This window comes from Diabrotica undecimpunctata, chromosome 6 (genome assembly GCF_040954645.1).
Source record: "Diabrotica undecimpunctata isolate CICGRU chromosome 6, icDiaUnde3, whole genome shotgun sequence".
In the NCBI taxonomy this organism is placed as follows: domain Eukaryota; kingdom Metazoa; phylum Arthropoda; class Insecta; order Coleoptera; family Chrysomelidae; genus Diabrotica; species Diabrotica undecimpunctata.
The window spans coordinates 91,722,542-91,747,340 of record NC_092808.1 but is presented as its reverse complement, the minus strand read 5'-3'; the positions used below and the strand labels follow the sequence as shown (position 1 = coordinate 91,747,340).

The window sequence follows — 24,799 nt, the reverse complement described above, 5'->3', positions numbered from 1 at the left end:
CAGTTTAGAGAGGAAGTGATCAAACATTTATTGGGATAAACAGAACGGTCAATTAGAAAAAAAGTTGTTGCGGAACACAACTTGAAAAAAGAAAATAAGCGGACAAGATGTCGACAGTAAAGTGCAAGTAAAAAAAGCACTGTCACCTGGTACACATGTCAGGAATGTAAGGGGAGTGATGGACAGCCCATTGGGTTATGTGTTATACTTTGTTTTACTCAGTGGTGCAGAAAAGACAATTAAACTTGTTAAATGTGTTAAAATGTTTCATTTTTTATTGGAAGTAATTTTTATTTTTGTTAATGTTAAAGAAATAAATGATTTTTTATAAGCAGTAGCTAAAAATTTTTATGTCACATATTTATGACACTTGGGTTATGTTCAAATTTTTATTACTATATACCAGTGTCACACATGTGTGACACTATCCAAAACAATTTTTTTATAATCATTATTCAATCATAATACTCCTTCCCAAAAATGGTGGATTTGGCATGTTTCTTTCATGTATAACCACAATCAGTTTGACTGAACAGACCTAAAAGAAGGTAGTTCGTGAATGTGTTAAGTACAAATATCAACCCTACTACTTAACAATGCCATTTTTAGATATAGTAAAAATTGTAGAACAATTTGAAAAATAATGATTTATTGAATAATGAAGTTTGGGAAAAAATTTAAACTGCACGAGTTAAGAAAGTGTGATCACTATGAGCTCTATACCATTAACAACAGGTTTAAGGCCGAAACCTTGTCACCCACTTTACACGCAGCAATAATATATTTTGCGGGTATATTTTTATCAGTTGCAAATTTGATTAGTTGTAGAGAAGAGATTAGAGAAAGGGTTGTAACCAGTACACTTTTTAGAACCACTTTTTCCTGCAGAAATAATTACAAAAATATCGTGTTCTTGTACGTGTAACTGTTAAAAAATATATAAGTATCGCAAACACGACGTAAACTGTGTACTGGTTGCCAGGGGAAACTTGCTATAATATAGTTGATCTTCATTTGAGTGAAGATTTAAATTATAATGACAATAATAATGATATAGTATGTATCGATGAAAATAATAATGATAATTAATCAATTATAATTAAAAATTATAATGATAGCTTAAGTGAGATGAGTGAACCGATTTCAAAAAAGCAAAAGACGTAAATTTGTATGAAATATACTTCTTTGTGCGTCAGATTTCTATGTACAAATTAATAAATAATACAAATTTATACATATGTACACAATTTTTACTGTACCTATCAGTTCATAAAATTACATGTAAAATATATTATATTATTATACCAAGAAAACAGTTTTTATGTTTATTTATGAAATTTTTAGTGTTAATTCAGTACTTTTGTGTTCATTTTTAATATAAAAATTTGTTACTGTTTCACAATTATCTTTTGTGACAATTTTTCACAATATTAGGTGATAAAAAATTTAAAAAACATTGATTGAAAAATTGGTGAAAACATTAAAATTGATTCACTATTAACAGCTATTTTGCAAATTTTTCTGACGACGCAGATTTGAAGTCTTGCGTTCAACTTTTGAACGCTTGGATCTACTTTCCCAACCGTTTTCTAGGCAAAAGTTTTCATTTAATGTTGCTAGGAAAATCATTATTATTGAAAATATTCTACAATTGTTATTATAGGCATATGAGATTGTTAAGTAGTAGGATTAATAGATGTACTCACGCAGTTTTAAATGTTAATATTGATAAATAAACAAATTAAGAGTTTTTAAGGTTAGAAAAGCTATTTCGACAAAAAATTACATTAGAAAAACTTTTTTTTCAAAATAAAAAATTTTGTAACATACCTACGAATATCGAAAGATCATTTTAAAATTTTTAATACATCCCGAAGTTAATAAAAAATACGTAATAAACAAATTAGAACAATTTTCAAACGCCATTTTGGAGAGGAGTTTAATTGAAATTTTAATTTTTCAATGCATTTGTCGAAAACATACGTAAAAATACAAAATGGGACCTTATAAAAGCGTACTATATATAAAACTGGCAATATCGGCAACAATTCCGTTTTTCAATTGAAAAAATATTAACATTATTTAATAAAAACATTAAATATCTCATAAACTATTAAATATTTTTCAACCAAAGTTGTGTGCTTTATATTGGTTACATACCGCAACTGTAAAATAAAATATTTATAGTATTTACTTATTTATAACGCAAATAATTTTTTCCTTTTTTTTTCAAACTTTATTTAGAAATATTTAAATAAATTAAGGGTCAAATTTAATTAAGCTAGTCTTAAATGTCTAGTCTTTTTCTTTCAACTTTACAGAAAAGATTTATTATTTATTATTATAATTTATTGTAATTCGTTATTACAAATTTAATCCCACAGGATTCACTTTCTGCTTACTTCCTGTAATTAATTACGTACGACTCAACATGAAGTTGCTGAGCAAATTTTACGTTGCCATGTTAACAAATCCACTGGTAACTTTAACAACCTAATATATGACTAAATAATATAAACCAAATTTTAACCAATAACTTTTAACGGATTTTTACCCATAAATTTAGTGGCAAAACATGTACACCTAGACACTGATGATGGAATATGGATTCTGAAAACGTTTTGTCTTCATGACATAGCTCGTTTGGGTTTTTAATTTATATACCTTTTGTAAAGGATTTTAACAAAATTTTTGTGATACATGGTATAGAGTCAGCTACAGGAACTTAGTTTCCTTGTGGACTTTTTATTTAGTTTAGATAAGCTACCTTTGGGAGATTAATTGGTGTTGTTAAACAATGTTTAATAGTCTCTTATCTTAATAGAAGATCTTGGAGATCTTCCCCTAGGTCTCTTTCCTTCAACTCTACCCTCGACTATCAGTTTTTCCATCGTACCTGTTCTTCTAGCAATGGGCTCAAAATACTGCAAATATCTCTGTTGTATTTGTTTAAGCAATCTATCCTTTACTTTAAGTTGTTCTAATATCGATACGTTAGTGCGATGATCAATCCAGGATATTCTCAACATGCGGCGGTATACCCACATTTCAAAAGCGTCCAGTTTATTTTTATCCGCTTTCTTTAAGGTCCACGTTTCGGTTGCATATGTCGCTATGGGAAAAATGAGCGCCCTTGCCAGCCTTAGTTTTGTGTGTATTGTTATGCTAGAATTTTTCCAAATTGCTACCAGTTTCATCATAGCTGTTCTAGCAATAGTCAGCCTTCTACGTATCTCTCTGTCACACCCTCCGTCATTTGTTATTAGGGACCCCAGGTATATGAAACTATTTACTACTTCAATGCCCCCAATTTCATTAATGTGTTGAAGATTATTCCGAGCTCTGTCTACTATCATGATCTTTGTCTTACTCCTATTTAGCTGTAGTTCATATGTTTTGCTTTTTTCCTCCAGACGTCTCATTATGTCTTCCATTTCTTCTTGATTTGCCGCGATTATTAAAGTGTCATCTGCATATCTCAAGTTATTGATTTTTTGACCTCCTACTGATATACTTGTGGTATACTCTTACCAATAAAAGGCAAACTTTTTTGTACTTCTTGAAGTAGGTCGTCCTTGTTTTTTAGTTTTATTCTCTTGGACTCTCTTTGTTTGTTGGGCGCTTTAAGTTTGAGCATTACTTTAACTACGAGAAGTGTATGATTTGTTCCACATATATTCTTTCACCTCAGGATTTTTCCAAGCATAAAGTCGGCGTACATGGTGTTTAAATCGAGTATTATTACCAGTATAGTTATTTGTAATAGCAAACTTGATTAAGCGGTCTTCTCTTTCGTTTCTCTGACCAATGCCGAAAGTTCCCAGTACATTCTTTAAGTTGTCACTTTATGTACTGTTGCAGTTAAAGTCACCGCATATTAAGTTTAGGTCTTTATTTAAAATATTGGCAATTGTTGTTTCCAATTTTTTGTAAAATTCCTCGACTTTTATGTCATCTACTGTACTGGTTGGCGCATATATTTGTATGATAATGAGTTTATATAGTTTGCCTTTCAGTTTAAGGGGAACTATCCTATCGCTTAAACGTCTCATAATGGTATGTCTTTTTCGACTTTGCTGTTTTCTTTGCCTTCTCAATTATGGCAAAGTGTCCATCACATGATGAGATAAATTTTTAATCTTAGTAAAATAACCATATTTTGCAAGACGCAATATGCATTGAATACTCTTCAGTTATTATTTTGTCCTTTGTATCGATCGGACCAAAAAATTACCTTTGCTCTTCGCCATTTTATTCTAATTAATTATTACAAATTTTATCGCCTTTAATTACCTATGGTAAAATATATCCCAGTGAAACAATATACGGCAAAATAGAACCTACTAAATCTACACACAGAACTAGAGTAGACAAGTTATGTGCTATAGACTGAGGAATGACTACTTTAAGTTATATATAGCCCAAAGTAACTTTCCGCTTATCGGACTTTGATTCTGATCGGAAAAAGTAACAAAGTCAGTTTACTGTGGGTTCGTGGATATATTTGTTTTAAAGGGAACGAAAAAAGCGATCGTACTTACCCACTAGAGAAGGTAAGGGAAAAAGAGATTTATATGCACAGTACTTTTCGTTGGCATATCAAAGGAAAAAAACAAAAAAACAATATCCGACTATGTGGAACGGACAAAAGGTAACCACTGGTACCAACAAGTGAATCTTAAATATTCGAAGGCTTTTATACATAAACCTTCTCTCCTTTTTTTATTTATTGCAGCAACAAATTAAAAGGGTAATAAATTAAAAATCAATTTTAAACCGTTGTTATCTTATAGAAAACTCAATTATCACTATTTTATTTCAGTATGACTTTGCTCGAATAGGAATCATTTTAAAGGTATAAGGAAAGAAAGTAGAAAAACAAAAACTATGTTTTTAGTCATTTTTCAATATTTTAATTTTTTTATTGGTATTCCCGATCTATTTGAGAGGAAAGATTATCAGGAAATTTATAAGGAAAATATTTATTATTTAGGAATTTATAAGGAAAGTCAATTATCATTACTATAGTTATCATACAACTTTTTCTGCAAAAATCAGAACGCCACCTCTCACATCCACCTCAAAACAGATCCTCCCTGGTCTATAATCAAACCACACATATTAACAAGCGTATCGAAATGGCAAGAGCTGCATTTATTAAAATGAGATCATTTCTGACTAACAAGAATCTTTATTTAGAACTGAGTATGTGAATGACTCGATTCTCTGTCTACTGTATATTATTATGTATATGGAAGAAAAGCTTGGACTAAAAAGATCTAATCTCAAAAGAAGCTTTTGAAATGTGGATATGTGGATGTATAAACGCTTGTTGAAGATTTATTGCACCAAACGTCAAATAAATTAGCAAGTGTTGAATCTCATGCAGAAATTTCATGAACTCATATTTACCATTCAGAAGAGGAAATAGAAATTTTTTGGCCATGTAATGACAAGAGAAACATATACCCTATTACAGCTGATCATTCACGTTAAAATAGAGAGAAAGAGATTGAAAGGAAGACGAATAATCTCATGGTTAAGAAAACTCCGTGAATGTTTTAGCTGCATTTTTATTAAGCTATTCAGGGCGGCAGCATCAAAGATAAAAATGGCTTTAATGATCGTTAATCTTCGTCGGGAGATGGCACCATAAGAAGAAGTATAGAGTACAGTCCGTTCGCTAAACTTGGAAAAAATTTGACAGATTCATTCGTTGGAAGTAGATAACATAAATATAAATTCTTACCTCTCTCTAATAATAGCTCAAATAATCTTACAGTTGTATAAATATTTCTTTCCTTGAAGAAAAGGAGAATAATTCTAAATAACGGGAGTGTATATTAATCAGTTTTTATTAAAGCACAACAACACTGCTTTCATATACTGCAAAGATATTTAAATGTAAGAAATATACAACAAATAAAAAACAACAACAATATTTTTAGGATATATTACAACCTTGCAACAAAAGTAATAGCAGAAACTTTAGTTAAACGTATTCTTATTTTCATCATAATAGTAGATAAACCAAAGTACGGAACAAAAGTATGACCTAAATACATTTAAATAGCACAAGCTGGTTCATACCGAAAATTTAAAAAGAAATTAGCATTTACTCAAGAATTACGTTTATTTTATGTCCGCAGCAGAATGTCCGCACCATGTTGATATACCGTACACTGAATTATGGAGTCTTCACAAAAAAACTATTGTCGCAAAAATATGTTTATTATTTTTATAAAAATACAAGCTTATTTTAAAAAAGAATATTACGTAGATATGGAACTAAAACTACTAAACTTCTGAAGTGGATATAATTTTACCCTATAAGTATAATTTAAATTATATTTGAAGATTGTCAACAATTTTTATTTATTTATTTAATAATCGAACTTTTATGAAATGTTGGTTGTTTGATTCAACTTAGATTTTATTTTTTAGGTCAAGATGAGACGTGCTCAAATACTTGGATTAATAATTTTGTGTTATATTTTCCAAAGGACCGAAGAAGTTATCCAAAACAATTCTGCAAAATATACACAAAGTTATAAAGTACTTGAACGGGACGTTTTAATTAATAAAGTTTCTCTAACACAAAATGGATATATTCAGGTTAGTATAAAATTTAGATAAATAATTTCTTGATGTTAATCTACAGTTTTCACGACAATGTCCATATACTTCGTATTTAAACTTCTTCTTTTGGTACCTATTCGTTTCGAATATTGGCGATCATTCTGGCTATAATTATTTTATTTACTCATGCTTTAAATAGATTAGTTGTTGTTGTTGAGAACCATTTCCTCGGGTTTTTTATTCTTCTTCTCCCAAGTTTTCGCTTTCCGAATACTTTGCCTTGAAGGATTATTTTCAGTAATCTGTATTTAGTGCCGTTTCTCATTATGTGTCCGAGATAATCTAACTTTCTCCTTTTAATCGTATACATCACTTCTCTTTCTTTCCCCATTCTTCGTAGTACAGTCTCGTTGGATATCTTGTGCATCCATGATATCTGTAGGATTCTTCTGTATACCCATATCTCAAAGGCTTTCAAGTTTTTTCTCCATCGCTTCAGTGAGTGTCCAGGATTCAACTTCGTAGTATAATAGGAGCCTTACTTTTATTTCCAGATTAAGGTTGTAGCTTTTAAAGAGTTTGGCCATGTTGTTGAATGTACTCCTAGCCTTCTCTATTCTACATTTTACTTCTTGTGAGTGATCCCATTGTTCGATTACTATTGTTTCAAGATAGGTAAATTTTTTTACTCGGTCCACCGGTGTATTCTTGATAAGCAGTTCTTCTTTTCTTCAAGTGCCCTCTCCGCTACGGAGTTTGGCAATTATCATTGCTATTCGTATCTTTGAAGCTGTTGCTCTAAATAATTGGTTAGATGTGCACTGGAACCAGTCTCTTAAATTGCGCAGCCAAGATATACGTCGTCTCCCCACGCTTCGGTTGACCTGAATAATGATAAGCACTTGGACGTCTCTAATTTTATTCTTGCTGATGACCATAAATTTAGTTTTTGATATGTTTACTTGTAGTCCAAATCTTTCACTTACTTCATATACTTTGTGTATTAGTTGCTGTAACTGTTTAAACTGCCTGCAAAAATAACGGTGTCATCTGCATAGCGGATGTTGTTTAGGCGTTCTCCAAAGGATTCCATGTTCTCACTTTTCCAAGGCTTCACTTAATATTTTCTCTAAATATAGGTTGAATAATATAGGCGAAAGAATACATCCTTCTCCTACGCCTCGCTGAAGCTGGATCGCTTCCGTCGGTTCATCTCCAAGATTTGTTCTTATTGTGGCTGACTGGTTCCAGTATAAATTTTGTATTATATGCCGGTTTTTATCATCTATTTGGGTTATTGTTAAAACATCTATCATTTTTAGGTGTTGAACTGTGTCGAATGCTTTTTGATAGTCCACAAAGCAGGTGTAGATATAACAAGTCATATCTCTGCATCTCTGGAATATTACGTGTAGTCTAAACAGTGCATCTCTCGCCTTTTGTGAATCCAAACTGTGTGTTTTGTATTCTTTCTTCGCATAGCTTGTATATTCTGCAATGTATAATTTTAAGAAAGAGTTTTAGTGTATGGCTTATTAGACTTATTAGCCTATACTCTCAGCACTTTTTCGCTCCCTGTTTCTTTGGTAACGTAATAAATTCTGAAACTAGCCAATCTTTTGGAATATTGCCTGTGTCATAGATATTATTCAAGATTCGTATTTAAACTAATATATTTTTTTCTTGGAAAGTAACTTATTATTAGTGATTAATTAATCTTTTTCCTATCCGGTCGTCCGGTTCGGACATCCTGTCACCTTGAATTCTCAATTATGTTTTGTAATTTGTATCCATCTTGCCCTGTCTTCTACAAATCTGAGGCAATGTGGTCCACATATCTTGTTGGCGTTATTTCCCGGGCCCTCACTCTTTGCACCATTCCTTGCAAAGTCAGCTTCAGACCATCGGTACGTACCACATGACTAAAGTAAGCGGTGAATTTGTTCAGTAAAAATGTTTTGGAGCCTTTTATAACGTGCAGCTGTCTAAGGATCGACTTGGTTCTTCGTGTACATTCGGGTATTGGCAACATTCTTCGGCAGCAAAATATTTCGAACCTTTCTATAGTGCGTTTATCAACTTCTTTTTAAGATCAGCATTGAGACTCATATAATCATTTAATTTAGATCCAACCCATATATCATGCATAACCATATGTCAGTATTGAAAATATTAAGCAGGTGATTAACCTCATTTTTAGAGTTCGTGAAATTTGAGAGTCATTTCATGTTTTGGCCATCATTCCTACGGCGATTTTCACTAGATTACATCTATGTTTTATTTCTTCCTGTAGTGACCCTGTGTTTGTAATCAATGATCCCAGATATATGTATGAGCTCACAACCTCAAGCTGGTCAATCGCGGTTGTGTGTAGATGATTGTTATATAGTCTATCCACTCTCAGGATTTTTTTTTATATGTTTAACTGCAGACCAAATATTTGACTTACGTCTTCAAGCAGCCATCCATGATCATACATTTTGTTTTGGTTTATCAATGAACAGTCTTGCTTCAAAACTCACTCATTCTACTCGCTTTAGCGGCTCCGCTCAATCTTTCAAGGATTCGACGAAAAGTGTTGTATCATCCCTGTACATAATCTTAAAAAATATCCGTATTCAAAAAATACTGCAATAAAATGTTATTTTGTTAGAGATTTGTGAATATCACTTTGCAGGTCTAATGTGTTTTGTATCCCAGTTCGGTTTTGTCGAAACTCGTTTTATTTATTTATAAGTAAATTTAAATTCTTGGGTGCCAAATTACCGATAATTTGATCATTTTTAATTTAATAATTTTTTAATAGCTTGGCCGTTGCAAAACTTACGACTTATTTGAAACGTGTAGTTTTTAGTAGACGTGGGTAGGTGTTTTAGAAAGACAGATGTTTTTGACAAACTTTGTCATTTTTTGTTTTCACTTGTTTAAGAATAATGTTATATTTTTGCTAATGAAAACTTGTTGCAAGCTTTGATTTTCTAAAAATGTTAAATTATTTAAAATGGCCCAATTATTTCCAGTAGGTTATTCTAACTAAACTGTAATATATATATATATATATATATATATATATATATATATATATATATATATATATATATATGTATAAATATATATATATATATATATATATATATATATATATATAATTAAAAAAAATAAAACAATATTGCTCCGTTCAAAAATATTTTTAATATTCTCCATTACTTTTACTATTCGTTTAAGCCAATTTTTCAAAATTTAATAATAATTTTGTTATAACCAAAATTCGCAGATCATCCTGTTTATATCTGACATTATGTTTTAGTAGTTTTAATTTGTTACGAAACGACTAACAAATGCTGACCAAAAAACGTTTCCGGAGCCATAGTAGACTTGATTAATGGACCATATTATTCTGTACAATGCTCGTATTTTCACCCTTATTCACAAGAAATATGAACTTAGTTACTATCTGGAAGTTCCCAGTGCAATTTCCAGAGTGATGGAAGAAAAAGTTTTTTAATGCATGTGAGGATAAACGGATGATAAATTAATCCCAAGTTTGACTTATAATTCTGAGTTAAAATAGAACGCGCTAGAAAACGCACCACAGAAAATATACAAGCACATTTTTTACGTTTGCGACAGTCCATACAGAAGTATCCTATAATATATATCCTTATACTTTATAGTTATTAATGAATATTTCATTATATAAATACTAGACTGACAGTACCAGTCTTCCATAACCGTAACGTATTTGTTATTTATGTAATAACAATAATATTTTTACTCTTATAAAATTTAGTAAAAAGTCACTTTTACAAAATTTTAGAAAACGACTTACACTTTTGTTTTCCAGGAATATATTTTTAGAATATGTTGACATTTTCTGCTATTGTAGGTGGGTTTTTCGTCTCGAGTTTGTATATACCCCACTGTTTGTACCTAGTGCAAATAACAAATCCACCTAACAGCAAGTATCAGATGCAGTTTAAAAATACGTCACTACCTTCATTCGTTATTATTTCGGAATATAACGTCACTACCTTCATATATAAAACCGGAAAAAGAAAGTTTTATCGTAATAGTATATTACTTTATGAGGCGGAGAAGCATGACTTTTCTTGACGCGCCCGATATTACGCGCCGAACGAAGTGAGGCGCGTAATAGAGGGCAATAGAGGGTCATAGAGGGCCGTCAGAAATGTTCGCGCCAACCTCCGCGCCAATCCCCACGCCAACCGTCACGGCAACTTCCACCCATACCATGTCACCATCGATGGTATAAATGAACCCTCCTCTATTCCCAGCACCAGTAATACATTGGTTAGTGATCAGTGTAATAGGGTCTGGGAGCTCAGGAGACTGAGACCGCGGAAGCCCTGAAGAAGACATCGAAGAGGATGTCGAAAGCTCGGCGCAATCATAGTCGACACTGTTCAATCCAGATTATTAATATTATTATTAATTCCTGTAATAGTATTAATCTTAGCTCTAGGTTTAATGTATATATATATATATATATATATATATATATATATAAATCATAAACATATATCTATATAATATAAATAAGTAAAGATGGCAAAGCAAAGCCAAGTGGCATAATACTAAATATGCCAAACGAACTGGACAATAAATTTGTTAGAAAACGTGCAGTAAGTCGAATAAAATAAAGTAATTTTTCTGTTAAAGTTTGTTAGTTATATTGTGAAAGTTAATTATGACGTAATTGTTCTACGTAAAATTGAGAAGCAGAACAATAAAATAAAAATATCGCAAAATAAATTACTAACGTATTTAATTTTGTTTCAGTTCTTAAAATATATTACCGATGTACCTCCAATAACCGACTACACATTTTGTATTTGGTTGAGAAGTCATAATCTGACGCATAATCATCCTATTTTATCCTACTCCAGTAAGTATATCTTTAGGTTTCATTCATAAAATGCAATAATTCATTTTTAATTGGGTATTAATGTCCTTCTCGTATAATTTATGAGATTACTGCTAACTGTAACTATAATTCCATATTTTTTAAATTGCTAAACTGGTCGGAAGAAAAATATGAGCGGTGGGAACCATAAAGTTGTCTAATGACGCGGATATAAAATATACATACATAAAGAATATCTCAGTTACTTAACTGAAAAGCACCACAATAAATACAAAACCGTTCCTTCGTTTTTATCAGCTATCTTTTTTTAATGTTAATTTTTTATAAAAACTACATATACAACGTATCTCTATTTTAAGTCTTGGAGAATATTTACCAAAATTATAAATATATTGATATCGTCTGATGGGAACGTTCCTACAAAGACGAGATATCCCTGGTCCCAGAATTATTAAGCTACCCAAAGCATACACATCTATTAATACTCGCAGACAAACTATATGTCCTATATTATAATGTAAAGACAACCACAATATACCTTACTAATTGCAGTAAAACTTCTTAGTCTAATGGTGCCTTTCTTCTAGTGATATCAACGACCACATTTACCTATTTTATTATATTCACAGTCACTCAAAATATATTAGTTAACATCCACAAGGAAAATTAAATTTCTGTAGTTGGCTATATACCATAAATCACAAAAGTTTTATTTAAAAAGGATTTATAAAAGGTATGTAATTAAAAAGATACTTTCGGGCTACATCACAACAGGACGTTTTCGGACTTACTAATAGTCATTACTAGCCTTACTAGATTTACTAGTCCATCTTACTAGATAAATTAGTCTAACTATTCCGTCATCAGTCCATTTATAATGTCTACATGAGACGTCACTAAATATGGGGGTAAAAAACCCTTAAAATGGTACAAAATTTGTTAATTATTACATATTGGTTAAAAAGTTGGTGTGATGTTAAAGTTAATAACAGATACCATACATAGCAACGTAAGACTACCAAAGGGGTTGCTGAATCTGAGTCAATGTCTCTGTAAGGGCTCTAGAAGAAACTCTTGCTTTCTTGATGGTACAATAATATTAAATTAAAAGCTACCAATTTTTTTCTTTTATAGTCTAGCAATTTACGTATAAGCTATATGTATAAAAAAATATCTACTGATAACTATGTATGTATCTAATAAAAATTATTTTGGTTCTTAAGTTTTATTTTTTTATTCTTTCACCATATAAAATGAAAATATTAATGTTAATCATTATCTATACATGTAGTGATAGATCTAACACGTTGTTTTTTAAATATCGTAAAACACTGTCTATAGTAAAATTTCGGTTAACATAACTTTTACTACACCAATTGTCGACTGAATTTAATATCAAGCCATTAAAAAAAATTAATAAAAATAATAAATATGAATATAAAATAATCACCTATAAAACAGTATTTAAATAATTTTTGGTTGCTGTAACAAAATATTAGTAAAACATAGTAGATTCTTTCCTATTTCTGAAACATTTCAATTTTTAAAAATGTTTTTTTTTTCTTTTAGAAAATGAAGAAGAAAGTCTTATACGTGTGTGGATAGCTTCATATGGAAAAAGCATTAATTTAGAAATAAGTGGTGTACCCATTTTTGAATTTCCGTCAAATTTTATTGAAAATCGATGGTATCATATATGCCAATCGTGGTCATCGTTTCAAGCTGCATGGTCATTATATATAAATGGAAAGCTTAAATCTACTGGATCGGTACCAAAGGCGAGTAACAATATATGTAAAAAGTAAAAGCTATCGTTTATTTTCGTAAATTAATCCAATTATTCTGAATTTTGAAATTGAGTTTTTTCGATTAAATTCTGAACCTAATCATTGTTTCCAGCAACGAAATATCTTTACTCTATAGCTTTACAAAAATACCTTAAATAGGTATTAATATTAGACTTGTTAGCTTTGCCTACACATCGGGGAAAGTTTTTTCATCTGTTTTTAATACAGTTAAAATATGACATAGTTTAAAAATTAATAACATTACTGTATCATATTAGACTAGCTTTTTTTGTTGTTTGTATTTTGTTTAGCTCATTACTCAAATCCAAAACCTTATCGTCAGTAACTGAATTTCTATTATCTAATAACAAAAATTTCTATTTCTAATAAAAGAGGATTCGCGGTATTTTTCGCTTAAATATAAGTGGGAAAGAGAGAGAGAGAGAATGTATATTGCTACCGGCAGTCAACAGTAGAGAGAATACGTGCCTTGCCAGTGATAGTCAACAGGCAAGAGAGCGTACGTCTGTTGCTAACGATAGTCAAAATGGAAGAGAAAGTACGTCTGCTGCTAGCGAAACTCAGTAGGCGAGAGTGGGAGAGTACGTCTTTCGGTTTGCTATCTTACAACTGTCTGTACGTCTAATGGGGTGGAGTTGAAGTAGTAGTAGGAAGTATTATCAAGAGTTGGCCTAGGGTAATAATTTTATAATTGAGGTGAAGAATGATAGTTATTAATACAGCGAAGAAATGGCATGATTTTTCGCATGTAAAAAATTGACCACATCCTATTTTAGGGTTGTTACACATGGATTTTAAAAGTAACAACGTTGAAAAAATTAGAATTGTTTGAAAAGTATCCCGCACACTCCAATGAGAGTGTTCTTAGAATAGTAGACACTGAACGTCAGCTGCTGACAATCATAAAGGCAAGAAAAGCGGAGAATTTTGGACACATATTTAGAGTAATAGCATTTACTTTGCCTTATTGGACTGAAAGGTAAAATATTGATAGGGTGTAAAAAGCTATTTTAGATAAGCAATATTAGACAACACAGCGATATGACAGCTGAAGAACTATTTCGCGCAGGAGCTCATAGTGAAATATTCCAAGACCTTATAAATATGATCATAGTCAATTGATAATAAACATGGAACTTAAAGAAGGATAATCAATTCGACATTACCATAATGTTTTTTATTTCTCATTATGTGTCCCAGATCTAACTTTTGAGTTTTATCTTCTTCCCCATTCTGCACAGTACTTCCACATTGGTAACCTAGAATATACGTAATATACATCTATAACAGCATATCTCAAAAGCCTCGAGCCGATTTATAGTTGACACAGTTAATGACCGTGCCTCCATTCCGCAAAAGAGAACTGTTAATATGTAGCATTTCAGTAGACGGTCATTTTTGATTTTATTAAATCTAGTATGTTAAATGATCCAATCAGCTACTTGCTCTGGTGCTTAAGTATTAGTTGTGCGTTTAAAATTTAATGTTTACTAATTGTCATAAATTTTATGTTAAGGGCTAGCCTGTATATATTTCTGACTTCAGTTAATTCAGATAATTCACATCCCTGCATGTAGTACTTAGATGGCAAAAAGTGTAAAACACTTTAAAATGATTGATGCTTAAAGCTGAAGTCAAGAAAAAGATTAAAAAAAAGTATTTTACGACCAATAGAAGTGGAGTTTAATTTGTTTAAAAAATCTACATCTAAAAAAATCTAAAAATTTTAATCATTTCAAAACAAGGTGTTACGAGCAATAACTGATGCGCAATGATTTTTAAGCCTCAAAGACATATTAAAAGACCTATAAGTGCCAACTGTGAGTGAGTGATAAATATTTACGATTAGACAACCACCCAAATAAATAATGTTAGCATTAAATTTATTGGACTATACGTCAACAAACGAGACGCCTGAAGGAAAAGTTACCATTAGATTTACCATTCTTGAGTTAAAAATCGATATTTGCAATATTTATGTAGATTAAAAATTTACTGAAATACATATTTCTCTTCACGCCAACGATGTAAAGTCAGCAAATGTTTTTATGGTTTCTTTTGAAAAAAACTGATATTTATAGTCAAAAAATATGAGTAGAGCTACGATTTGTTAGAACAGTGCGCAGCGCACGACATACACGTACAGTAGAATCTGTTGTACTCGACTCACGGCAGTTTTGGATGAGTCGGTTTGTTAGATTAGTTCGTATTCATTTATTCTGTCGCGCTAAAAACAATTTTAAAAATTAGTTTTACTTTAACAATTAGTTCTCTTAACGATGGTACGTTTAAAAAAATGAATTCTTCCAAACTTAACGCAATAATTTTTGATACTCGAAGAAGGGCAGCAAGAAGAAGAGTTGGTAATATCAAATTTAAATAAAAGAAAATTTTTAATGTTTTAGTACAGAAGGTGCTTTTAAATTAACAGTCGAAAAAATATTGTTTCAAAACGAGGTAAAAATTTCGAGAATATTTTGGACTTTACAGGGATTTATTTGAAACTGTCTTACAATTTGTAATACTACACTAGTCTTTCATATTCCTCGGGAGAAAATTTATTAGACATCACTTTTTTTTCTGAAAAATGGCTTTGGCAGCCAGACATCACTTAATTATGACAATAATAATAACTATATAAAAATATAATTATAATTTCGCTAACCATTATATACCAACAGTATTAAAAATTATAACCAACAGTTTGGGGTTGCTTACACTTGGACGTTACTCCATACATTGCTCTTTATAACGCTGTGTTGTTGTTAAAATTTCACTAATAAATGCACTTTTTTTCTCTACAACTTGGACCATTAACTTCGAGTTGGCTTTACTAATTACATTTCACCATAAGTTTCTATTTTGGGTCATAATTATCAATCCCCTTTACCAACGTTGATCATGTCCGAACCATCTTAACTTATGCTCTCTTGTTTTGGTATCAATTGCCACTCCTAGACTTCCCTAATATACTTATTCTTAATTTTTTCATTTTTTGTCACTCCACTCATCCACCTGAGCATTCCCGTCGCATGCATTTGTTGTTCCTCTTTGTTTGTAACTGCCCAACATCGTAAATGCTCTTATGGTAGTTTTATAACTTTTTTCCTTAAATTTCATTGTAATCTTTCAGTCACAGAATGCGCAACTCGCATCCTTTCAGTTCATTCATCCAACCCCAAATCTACTGCATACATCTCGAACTATTTCCCCATTACTCTGTAATACCTATTTTATAGGTATTATTACTTGTCACAATAATTTCGCCGTCTAAAATGATTATTTTATTTTTAGTAACTTCATATTTAAATGCACATTCCAAATACTCCGTTTTTGTCCTACTTACTTTTAAAACTCTTTTCTTAAGAGCTTGCCTTCAGTGTTCCAGTTTTTGTTCTATACCCCTTTCACTATTTCCTACACCCTTAGCGTACAATAATCACTATATCATTAGTACCAGGAAATGTTAGCCTGTAGTTTCGCTGTTATCTCATACAACACTAATGAGAATAAGTAAGCACTAAACACCGAGCCCTGGTGTAATCCTACTTTCATATGAAATTTGACAGTCTCTCTCACACCCGTCCTAACAATAGTTATTACTTCCTCATACATGTCTCTCACAATCTTAACATATTTACCGGGGCTCCTTTTTTGCGAATTATCTCAGAACTATATTGGCACCAAACGGCAACAATTGGAATAGAGCACACAACATCCGAAGATATACGAATACGACGATGAGTGCGACAAGGTTGCGTCTTAACATCACTATTATTTATTCTGAAGTCTGAATTTATTCTAAAAGAATTACTCAACATAATCAAAGACAGAAAAATACAATACTTGGGTCATATGTTAAGATGTGAAAGATATGAATTACTCCAAATCATATCGGAAGGTAAAGTGCAGGGCAAAATATCAGTTGGAGGACGCGAGAACTCATGGCTGAAAGACCCGAGGAGATGGGATCATCCATAGAAATCTTTGGTGCAACAGTTTTCAAATAAGAAGAAGACTCCTTTCTTATTGTGTGCCCACCACAGAATCTCCCGAGGTACTCTATCATATGTCTTTTTAAGATCAATGAATATCATATGTGTGTTTGTTACTTTATTCGTCTTTGCTCGTCAGTTACCTTGTAATAAAAGTAGTATCTGTTATTGACCCGCCTTGCAAAAATTCAAGGGTTGGAAATATTTCGGTTTCTTTATACATCCGTCTATCAATTACTATCTTTCTCTCTCTCTCTTCTTCTTTCTCTCCACTTCTCTCTTTTTTCTCCCTGTTCCATATTTTCAGGGTGTCACTAAGTAGTTTTATGACCCTGTAGTTTGTGCATTGTTCTATATTACCCCTGTTTTTGAAAATAGGTGCTATTATACTGATAAGTAAGCTTTTCACCAAATTTACATAAAAAAGCGATAATACAAATTTTATAAAGGAAAGTAAGGCGGCCATGAATTAGTTTGATAATAATTACCGTGTAAAAATTATCAGCATCAGTAAAAGCTATATAATTATTCCGCTTTATCTCTCTTAATTAGCCTCCTTTATTTATCTTAATTAGTTATGATATAATACAGAATGTTCTGCAAGAATGTAGTTCCTTAAATCTACTGATTATTGTTTAGGTATATTAAGTTTAGGAACTATTTATAGATAACACGCTTTCTTTAATACCGACAATTTTCAAGTTATTTACAGCGAAATTTCATGAATATGATTTATGAATCTCATGAAAATCTAAATCTCATGAAAAACTGTAACAAAAATAATTAGTTAATTTTTATCTTTATAATAATTATTTTTTAATGTCCCTACTATAACATTTTTTCAGTATTTGTTGGTGGCACTGTTAAAACAATAAAATATATTGTATTCCTAAAGGAGCGATGTGTGGAGGGATTTTTAGCAATATCCAAATTATACTGTCATAACTACTTAGTAATCATAAAAATATCAGATAATGCAGTTTTTATTATAAAGAAGTTAACCGAAAATAAAGAAATAAAGAAGCTGACGTTCATATTGTCTACAATTAGAGTTTTACACGGGGCGCAACAGGCTTTTGTCCCGTCTTATGTCCTGTATTTTTCCAATTGTCTCGTCCTGCCTCCAGTCCGCAGCTATGTACACTGTCCCGTCCCGTGTCCTGCAGAACGTCCCCCTGTCACGAAAAGCTAACTTAAATAATATTTTATAAATATATATACATTTTTATAATCATGGTATAAAGACAAATTGAATATCTATACTTTTTCTGAGCATATTTTGTTTTTATGAATTGTTTTAAGAATAAAACAGCAAAATTATATTATTAGACCAATTTAATATTTACCTCAGTTTCTACAAGTGGTACCTATTCCTGTAAAATGTGTTACGTAAAAATTTATACAGGGTGAGTCATGAGGAACTTTACATACTTCTACCATATGTAGAGTCCTTCAGGGAGCATATCATGTGGCCACTAAAAAATGTCAAACTCCTCTTCTTTATTTATTAACAGGGTGATTTGTGTAATTGACCATTTATTTCATTTTACTGTAGTGTTTATACGGCTCATTTGATTTTTTTAATTTTTGCATGATACGGTACACTACTATCAAGCATTCGACTGGTATTAGCTAAACTAAAAAATTCCAGGACTGGCTTTGGAAAAATTAATTTAGGGATTCGTATTAAATATGACACCCTGTATATGCGACAATGTTGTCGCACTTTTATTAAATTTTTAGTGAACGATCAATAGAACAACCATAATGAAGTATCAAATTATAAGGTAATTAATTTAAACAAATGTTATAAATTTCAAACATTTTAATTGAAATGATAAACTGAGTCACTGCACAACAAAAAACAGTAACTACTAACAATAACGAAGAACAATTTAAAAAAAAAAACTAGAATAAAAACCCATAAATTAAAACTGGAAAAGATACAATAATGGTAACAAAATAAAAATAATTCAAAATAGATTTTCGAAATGGAACCCTGCAGCCTGTACACTTTTTGTTGCCGAATTGTTAATTGACGTATTGAATTACGGATACACTGGGGATCGTTTCTAATAGTATTACATCAATGTATAATTCTATCAATTAATTGTTGTCGGTTATTAATATTCACTGCGTAAACTAGTTGCTTCAATCGTCCCCAAATAGGGTAATCAACGGGATTGAAATCAGGGGATCTTGAAGGCCACGAAATAGGACCTGCACGTCCTATCCACCTGTTGCCATAAACATTATAGAGATGTTGTCTCACTGCCAGTAAAAAGTGTGGGGGTGCCCCATCATGCTGAAAATACATTCCTCGGATAGCAACGTTCGCGTTGGCAAGCAAATTCCGCAAAATATTTTGTAGAAAGTTCAAATAGACCTACCCTGTTAAAGGACCATCAAAAAAGTGAGGACCTACTAATTGGTTATTTATGACACCAATCCACACGTTAACCGAAAACCTTAACTGAGAACGACGTTCTCGAATAGCATGGGGATTTTCTTCTGCCCACACATGTGAATTTCGTGAATTATTTATCCCGTCTCTGGTAAATTGGGCTTCATCTGTAAATAGTGTCCTGTATAGCGTTGGTCGATTATTGTTAATCCATCTACAAAATTCCAACCTATCGATCTCATCTCCAGCATGTAGTCGCTGAACCATTTGAATGTGATATGGGTATAGATTATTTTTTTGTAAGACTCTACTTACTTTTGATTGAGTAACATTGAGTTCTCGACTTACTTGTCTAGTGCTTATTGTAGGTTTCATAGTAACGGCGTCCATAATGTCATCTTCCTGCGCTTCATCTACATGTCGCTCTGTTGTTCCACTAGGAAAAGTGCCATTTTCTCGCAAATAATTAAAAACTGACCCAAATATTGGATGACTGGGAGTTCGACGATTAGGAAATCTCCTGCGATATTCTCTACTAGCAGCCCTACCATTCCCATTACAGAATCCATAAACAAATATTATGTCTGCATATTCTGTGGTCGAAAACTGATATGGCATTTTGAACGAAAGTAACAAAAGCTCTACCAAAACTAACACAATGTACTTAACGTAGATATGACAGAAGAAATATGTATTCTTGTATACATAAATAACAATCGATAATGACAATAATGACAATGGGTATAAAATATCAAGAAACGTCAAACGGTCAACGCCAACCTTCATTTTAAACTTTTTTAGATTTATTTTTATTTAGTACAGTTGATGCAATGTATTATTATTTGACATAAAATTTTAATCATTTACAATCAACAAAAACTAACACATACAAGAGGTTTGACTTTTTAATCAATTTAATTTATTATTTATCGAAAATAATGCCCCAATACGATCTATGAGTAAAAATTTAAAATTGAAAAACAATTGATTCTATCGTAGAGATAATACAAAGTGCAGTAAAGATGTTAATTTTCTACGTATTAGATTATGTTGTAGGAACTCATTTTAATTAAAATGTTTGAAATTTATTTGTTTAAATTAATACCTTATAATTTGATACTTCATTATGGTTGTTCTATTTTTGGTAAGATTTGATCGTTCACTAAAAATTTAATAAAAGTGCAACAACATTGTCGCATATGTCGTTTTCATTGGCTATTTATGTAGTTTGAAAATCACTTATTGCATTTTAAAAAAAAAATTATACAGGGTGTAATATTTAATACGAATCCCTAAATTAATTTTTCCAAAGCCAGTCCTGGAATTTTTTAGTTTAGCTAATACCAGTCGAATGCTTGATAGTAGTGTACTGTATCATGCAAAAATTAAAAAAATCAAATCAGCCGTATAAACACTACAGTAAAATGAAATAAATGGTCAATTACACAAATCACCCTGTTAATTAATAAAGAAGAGGAGTTGACATTTTTTAGTGGCCACATGATATGCTCCCTGAGGGACTCTACATATGGTAGAAGTATGTAAAGTTCCTCATGACTCACCCTGTATATGTTTCGAGTTTCTCCCGTTTAAATTGTTTTAGACCTATACTATACAGGATCACTAACGCAAAAATTCGATTAGAAGTTTGTAATGTTTTACTGTCGTATATTTCGAAAAACTTAGACCAGGTGTGGGAGGTACAAGATACTCCATCTTCTAATTTAATTAATTTTTTTTATTAATTATTACTTTTGGTTAGACTGAAAATCGCATAAAACTAACAATAAAGTCACATTTGGTGCAGACTTAATTAGACAGACACACTGTATATATAATAGAGTCACAAGCCACACTTGAACAAAACAAGTACAGATTTCAATAGCCATTTATTTTGCAAATCTAAATTTATACATCCCTAGAAGTATACTTGTATTATGAATCTTGTATATTAATTAAGTTAAAAAATATTTTATCTTTTATCCATTAGTGGACACAAACAATCGCAGCCATTGAATCCTCGCTGAGCTAAATACTTTATTTCTTCATAGTCAAGCTGGCTCTGACGAGAAGTCTTTCTGCTGGGACGGACATAGCTGGAATTGATAGAAGATTCCTGGTAAAACGATCCATGCTAGAAAACTTACCCTGGTTATCTTTACATCAAGATAAGATGCTCATCTTTCTTGTTTCTTTCTTTTAGTTCTTCTGCTAGATATCGATCCAGTTTGCATTAAGGCGCACCCTCTTTTTGCACAGTGAGAAAATGTTGAGATCGTCCTGGCTACTAAAAGACCAAGAAGAAGATCCAACCTCCTTGTTTGTTGCTTCCAGATTGATGCTCTTTTTTTTCATAGTTTTTAGGTATATAATTGTCGGTTGCTTGTTTGAAGAAACAGCCGCATTCCGATAAACCAAAAGTTTCCGATTTGTGGCGAATATCGATTACTAGAGAAATACAGTACAACCAATTTGTTTTATAGCAGTATTTCAGAGTTTTTCAAATTGAACTTCTTTCGTTATTCTTTTGGTCAGTATTAATTTCTAATATTTTGTTGTCGAGGTAGTCAAGTAATAAATTTATGTATATGACTACACTGGGAAGCATGATATACTTTTCTCCTACTAGTACCTTAGTCTATAATTTTCCGCAGTTTTTTTAGAAACCTTCTATTCGTTTTTGGTAAATTCCATTCTGCTTCTTGGATTCCAAATAATACTAATTTTAATAACTATTTTAATGGGAATAAGCCACAATTAATTTTAGATTACTGTCACGAAAGAAAGTAAGGTCAGTTTTAATTTCAATAAGCGTGCTTTATCATAATAAACGTCGAGTTCCATCTAGTCGGAACATCGAATACAACTCCTTATGGGTTCTTAATTCCGACGGTCTTGCATGTAGATTGATATCGTAATCTTCTTTGTTCAGATCTTTTTATTTTTTTTTTAAATGGCTCTGATACTGATAATTTCTATAAATATTTTTACGTTGCAAATAGAATGTATATACTTGTATTACTTTAATTACTACATCATTCCGATAGTAACAAATGTGCAGTTTTTGCGGTACATGCGGGACGTCCCGCGGAACAAAGCGCTAGTCTCGTCCCACGGGACAAAATGCGGGAAAAAGTGTAAGAAGGGACGTACCGCATTCATCCATATCCATAATTTATTCGTTGATCTTAGAAACGTATATGATACGTATGCCACGAGAAATCAAGAAATACTTGAATACTTCCAGTCGAAAATATTACATAAAAAAACTAATACTATTCTAGTACACCAGCTGGAAAATATTGAGCAGACCAGAAGAAAAAATAGACTTAAACCATTAGAACTTTTATATAGTACGATATATCTCTACAGGTCTAGTTTATTTAACGCTAACTTCAACTGGAGAATTAATTTTCATCAAATAGACCAGTGAATAGTGGTATCACTGGATAATAAATCCAACTTATTTTATACATTTTATGTGTAGACCAAATGCTTTATTGATTGCATATAGTAAATGAAAGATAAAAAAGTATATATAGGAGTATATATAAGATGTTTTGTGCTTCTTATTAAAACAAATTATTTCCCGGTGAGTATATGAAAATTGTGAAACATGTATTATGAAATAACAAACATTTTTATAAGAGGTGTCTGAGAAACTGATATATTTCGTATGAGAGTAGAGTAGAACTCAGTGTATATATTTATCTACGATTCGTTCTGGATCATATCATATTCTGGATGATAAAATAACTATAAAAAAATACGTTTAGGTATCTATGATAAATATTATTTCACTAGGATAAGAAATATATAAATTGTTGAAGACGGTATACTTAAAGCAGGCTGAACAAAATAAAGGAAAGGGATTGATGTGTTGTGTAAGAGAAACCCCTGATACTGCAAGATAAATATCAAAAGACTTTCGTAACATCATTTATGATTTATGGGATTGAATCCTCCTCCTCTATCCTTTATCATTCGTAAGGATGTGATGAAGTTATGGCATTTGACGAATGGTTGCTATCCATTCTTCTCTATCTTGTGTGCTGCATCAGACAGAGAGTAACCGGTAGCGCACTTTATTTGGTCTGACCATCGGAGTGGCGATCTTCCTCGAGTTCTTTGCCTTGCCTTCATCCACCAACCTCTCCATGCCTTCTATTCGTCTGGTAATGTGTCCAAAGTACCTCAATATATTTTGGTTGATGATTGTGGTAAGCCTAGTATTGATGGGATTGAATATTGGACAGTTAAAAACAACGATAATCTAATGCATAGTATGGAAATGAAAGGCTTGGATAAATTAGTAAGTGACAAATCTGTACAACTATGTACAGACAAGTCAATGGCTAAAACAATGCATTAGCCAGCAGAAAATGATTGTCGTAAAGGTTAAAATATATACGCTGTTGTCGAATATTTTAGCAACGCAAGAAACCAGTTTGACTATATTAAGGTTTAAATTGTACAAACGGTAATTAATTACAAAAACATAGGTTCATAAATAAAGGTTCACATGTACTTTTTCAAATATCCATAATCCCCCCAAATAAATCTTAAAGATCGTAGGTGTAATGTGGCAGTCTTGGTGAAGTCCTTTATTTTTTTTTGTCAGTTTCTATCCAACCTTTATTGAACTTGTCAGATCATTGTACAACTCTTTTACAACAACTTTTGTTGAAGGTCATTAAATACCATGTATGACCTCCAAATTGTATTCCAAGCACTATTGTATTATTCTTTTAAACAGAACACATTGTTTATACAAGACAGGCGAACACGAAAGCCACTATGATCTTCGACATCTTCACAACAATCTTCAATTCGACTTTTAACCCATTATAACGGCCAAGCAATGAAAAACAATAATTTTTCCGAATTTTTTTGCGTGTATGCACCCTTGGCCAATACTGTTATATATAAAACATAATTATTATTTTGTATGAAACGACTCGAAACATTCGGGATGGAGATGAATTTTACATTTTGTGCATATGACTTTTGCATAACCTACATTTCTTTCGTGCACTTGTATCGTGCCTTCTAATCGTCCACGACCCGAGTGAGCAGCCACTTCTGTATTCACTATTTCAGCACAACGTTCAAATTTCATAAGTGATAC

The 24,799-nt window shown here is 31.6% G+C and overlaps 2 protein-coding genes across 2 annotated transcripts in view; one reads left to right on the top strand and one right to left on the bottom strand.

The window, feature by feature from the left end:
* The window catches only part of LOC140443550 (coiled-coil domain-containing protein AGAP005037), a 1,206,743-nt gene that overhangs the window by 223,242 nt on the left and 958,702 nt on the right, over positions 1 to 24,799 (bottom strand). The window lies entirely within an intron of this gene.
* The window catches only part of LOC140443553 (C-reactive protein 1.1-like), a 47,665-nt gene that overhangs the window by 17,094 nt on the left and 5,772 nt on the right, over positions 1 to 24,799 (top strand). The window contains exons 2-4 of the mRNA XM_072534870.1: positions 6,445 to 6,615; positions 11,380 to 11,485; positions 13,034 to 13,242. Coding sequence (XP_072390971.1) covers positions 6,451 to 6,615; positions 11,380 to 11,485; positions 13,034 to 13,242 — 480 coding nt within the window. The 5' untranslated portion in view covers positions 6,445 to 6,450. The remainder of the gene's footprint in view (positions 1 to 6,444; positions 6,616 to 11,379; positions 11,486 to 13,033; positions 13,243 to 24,799) is intronic.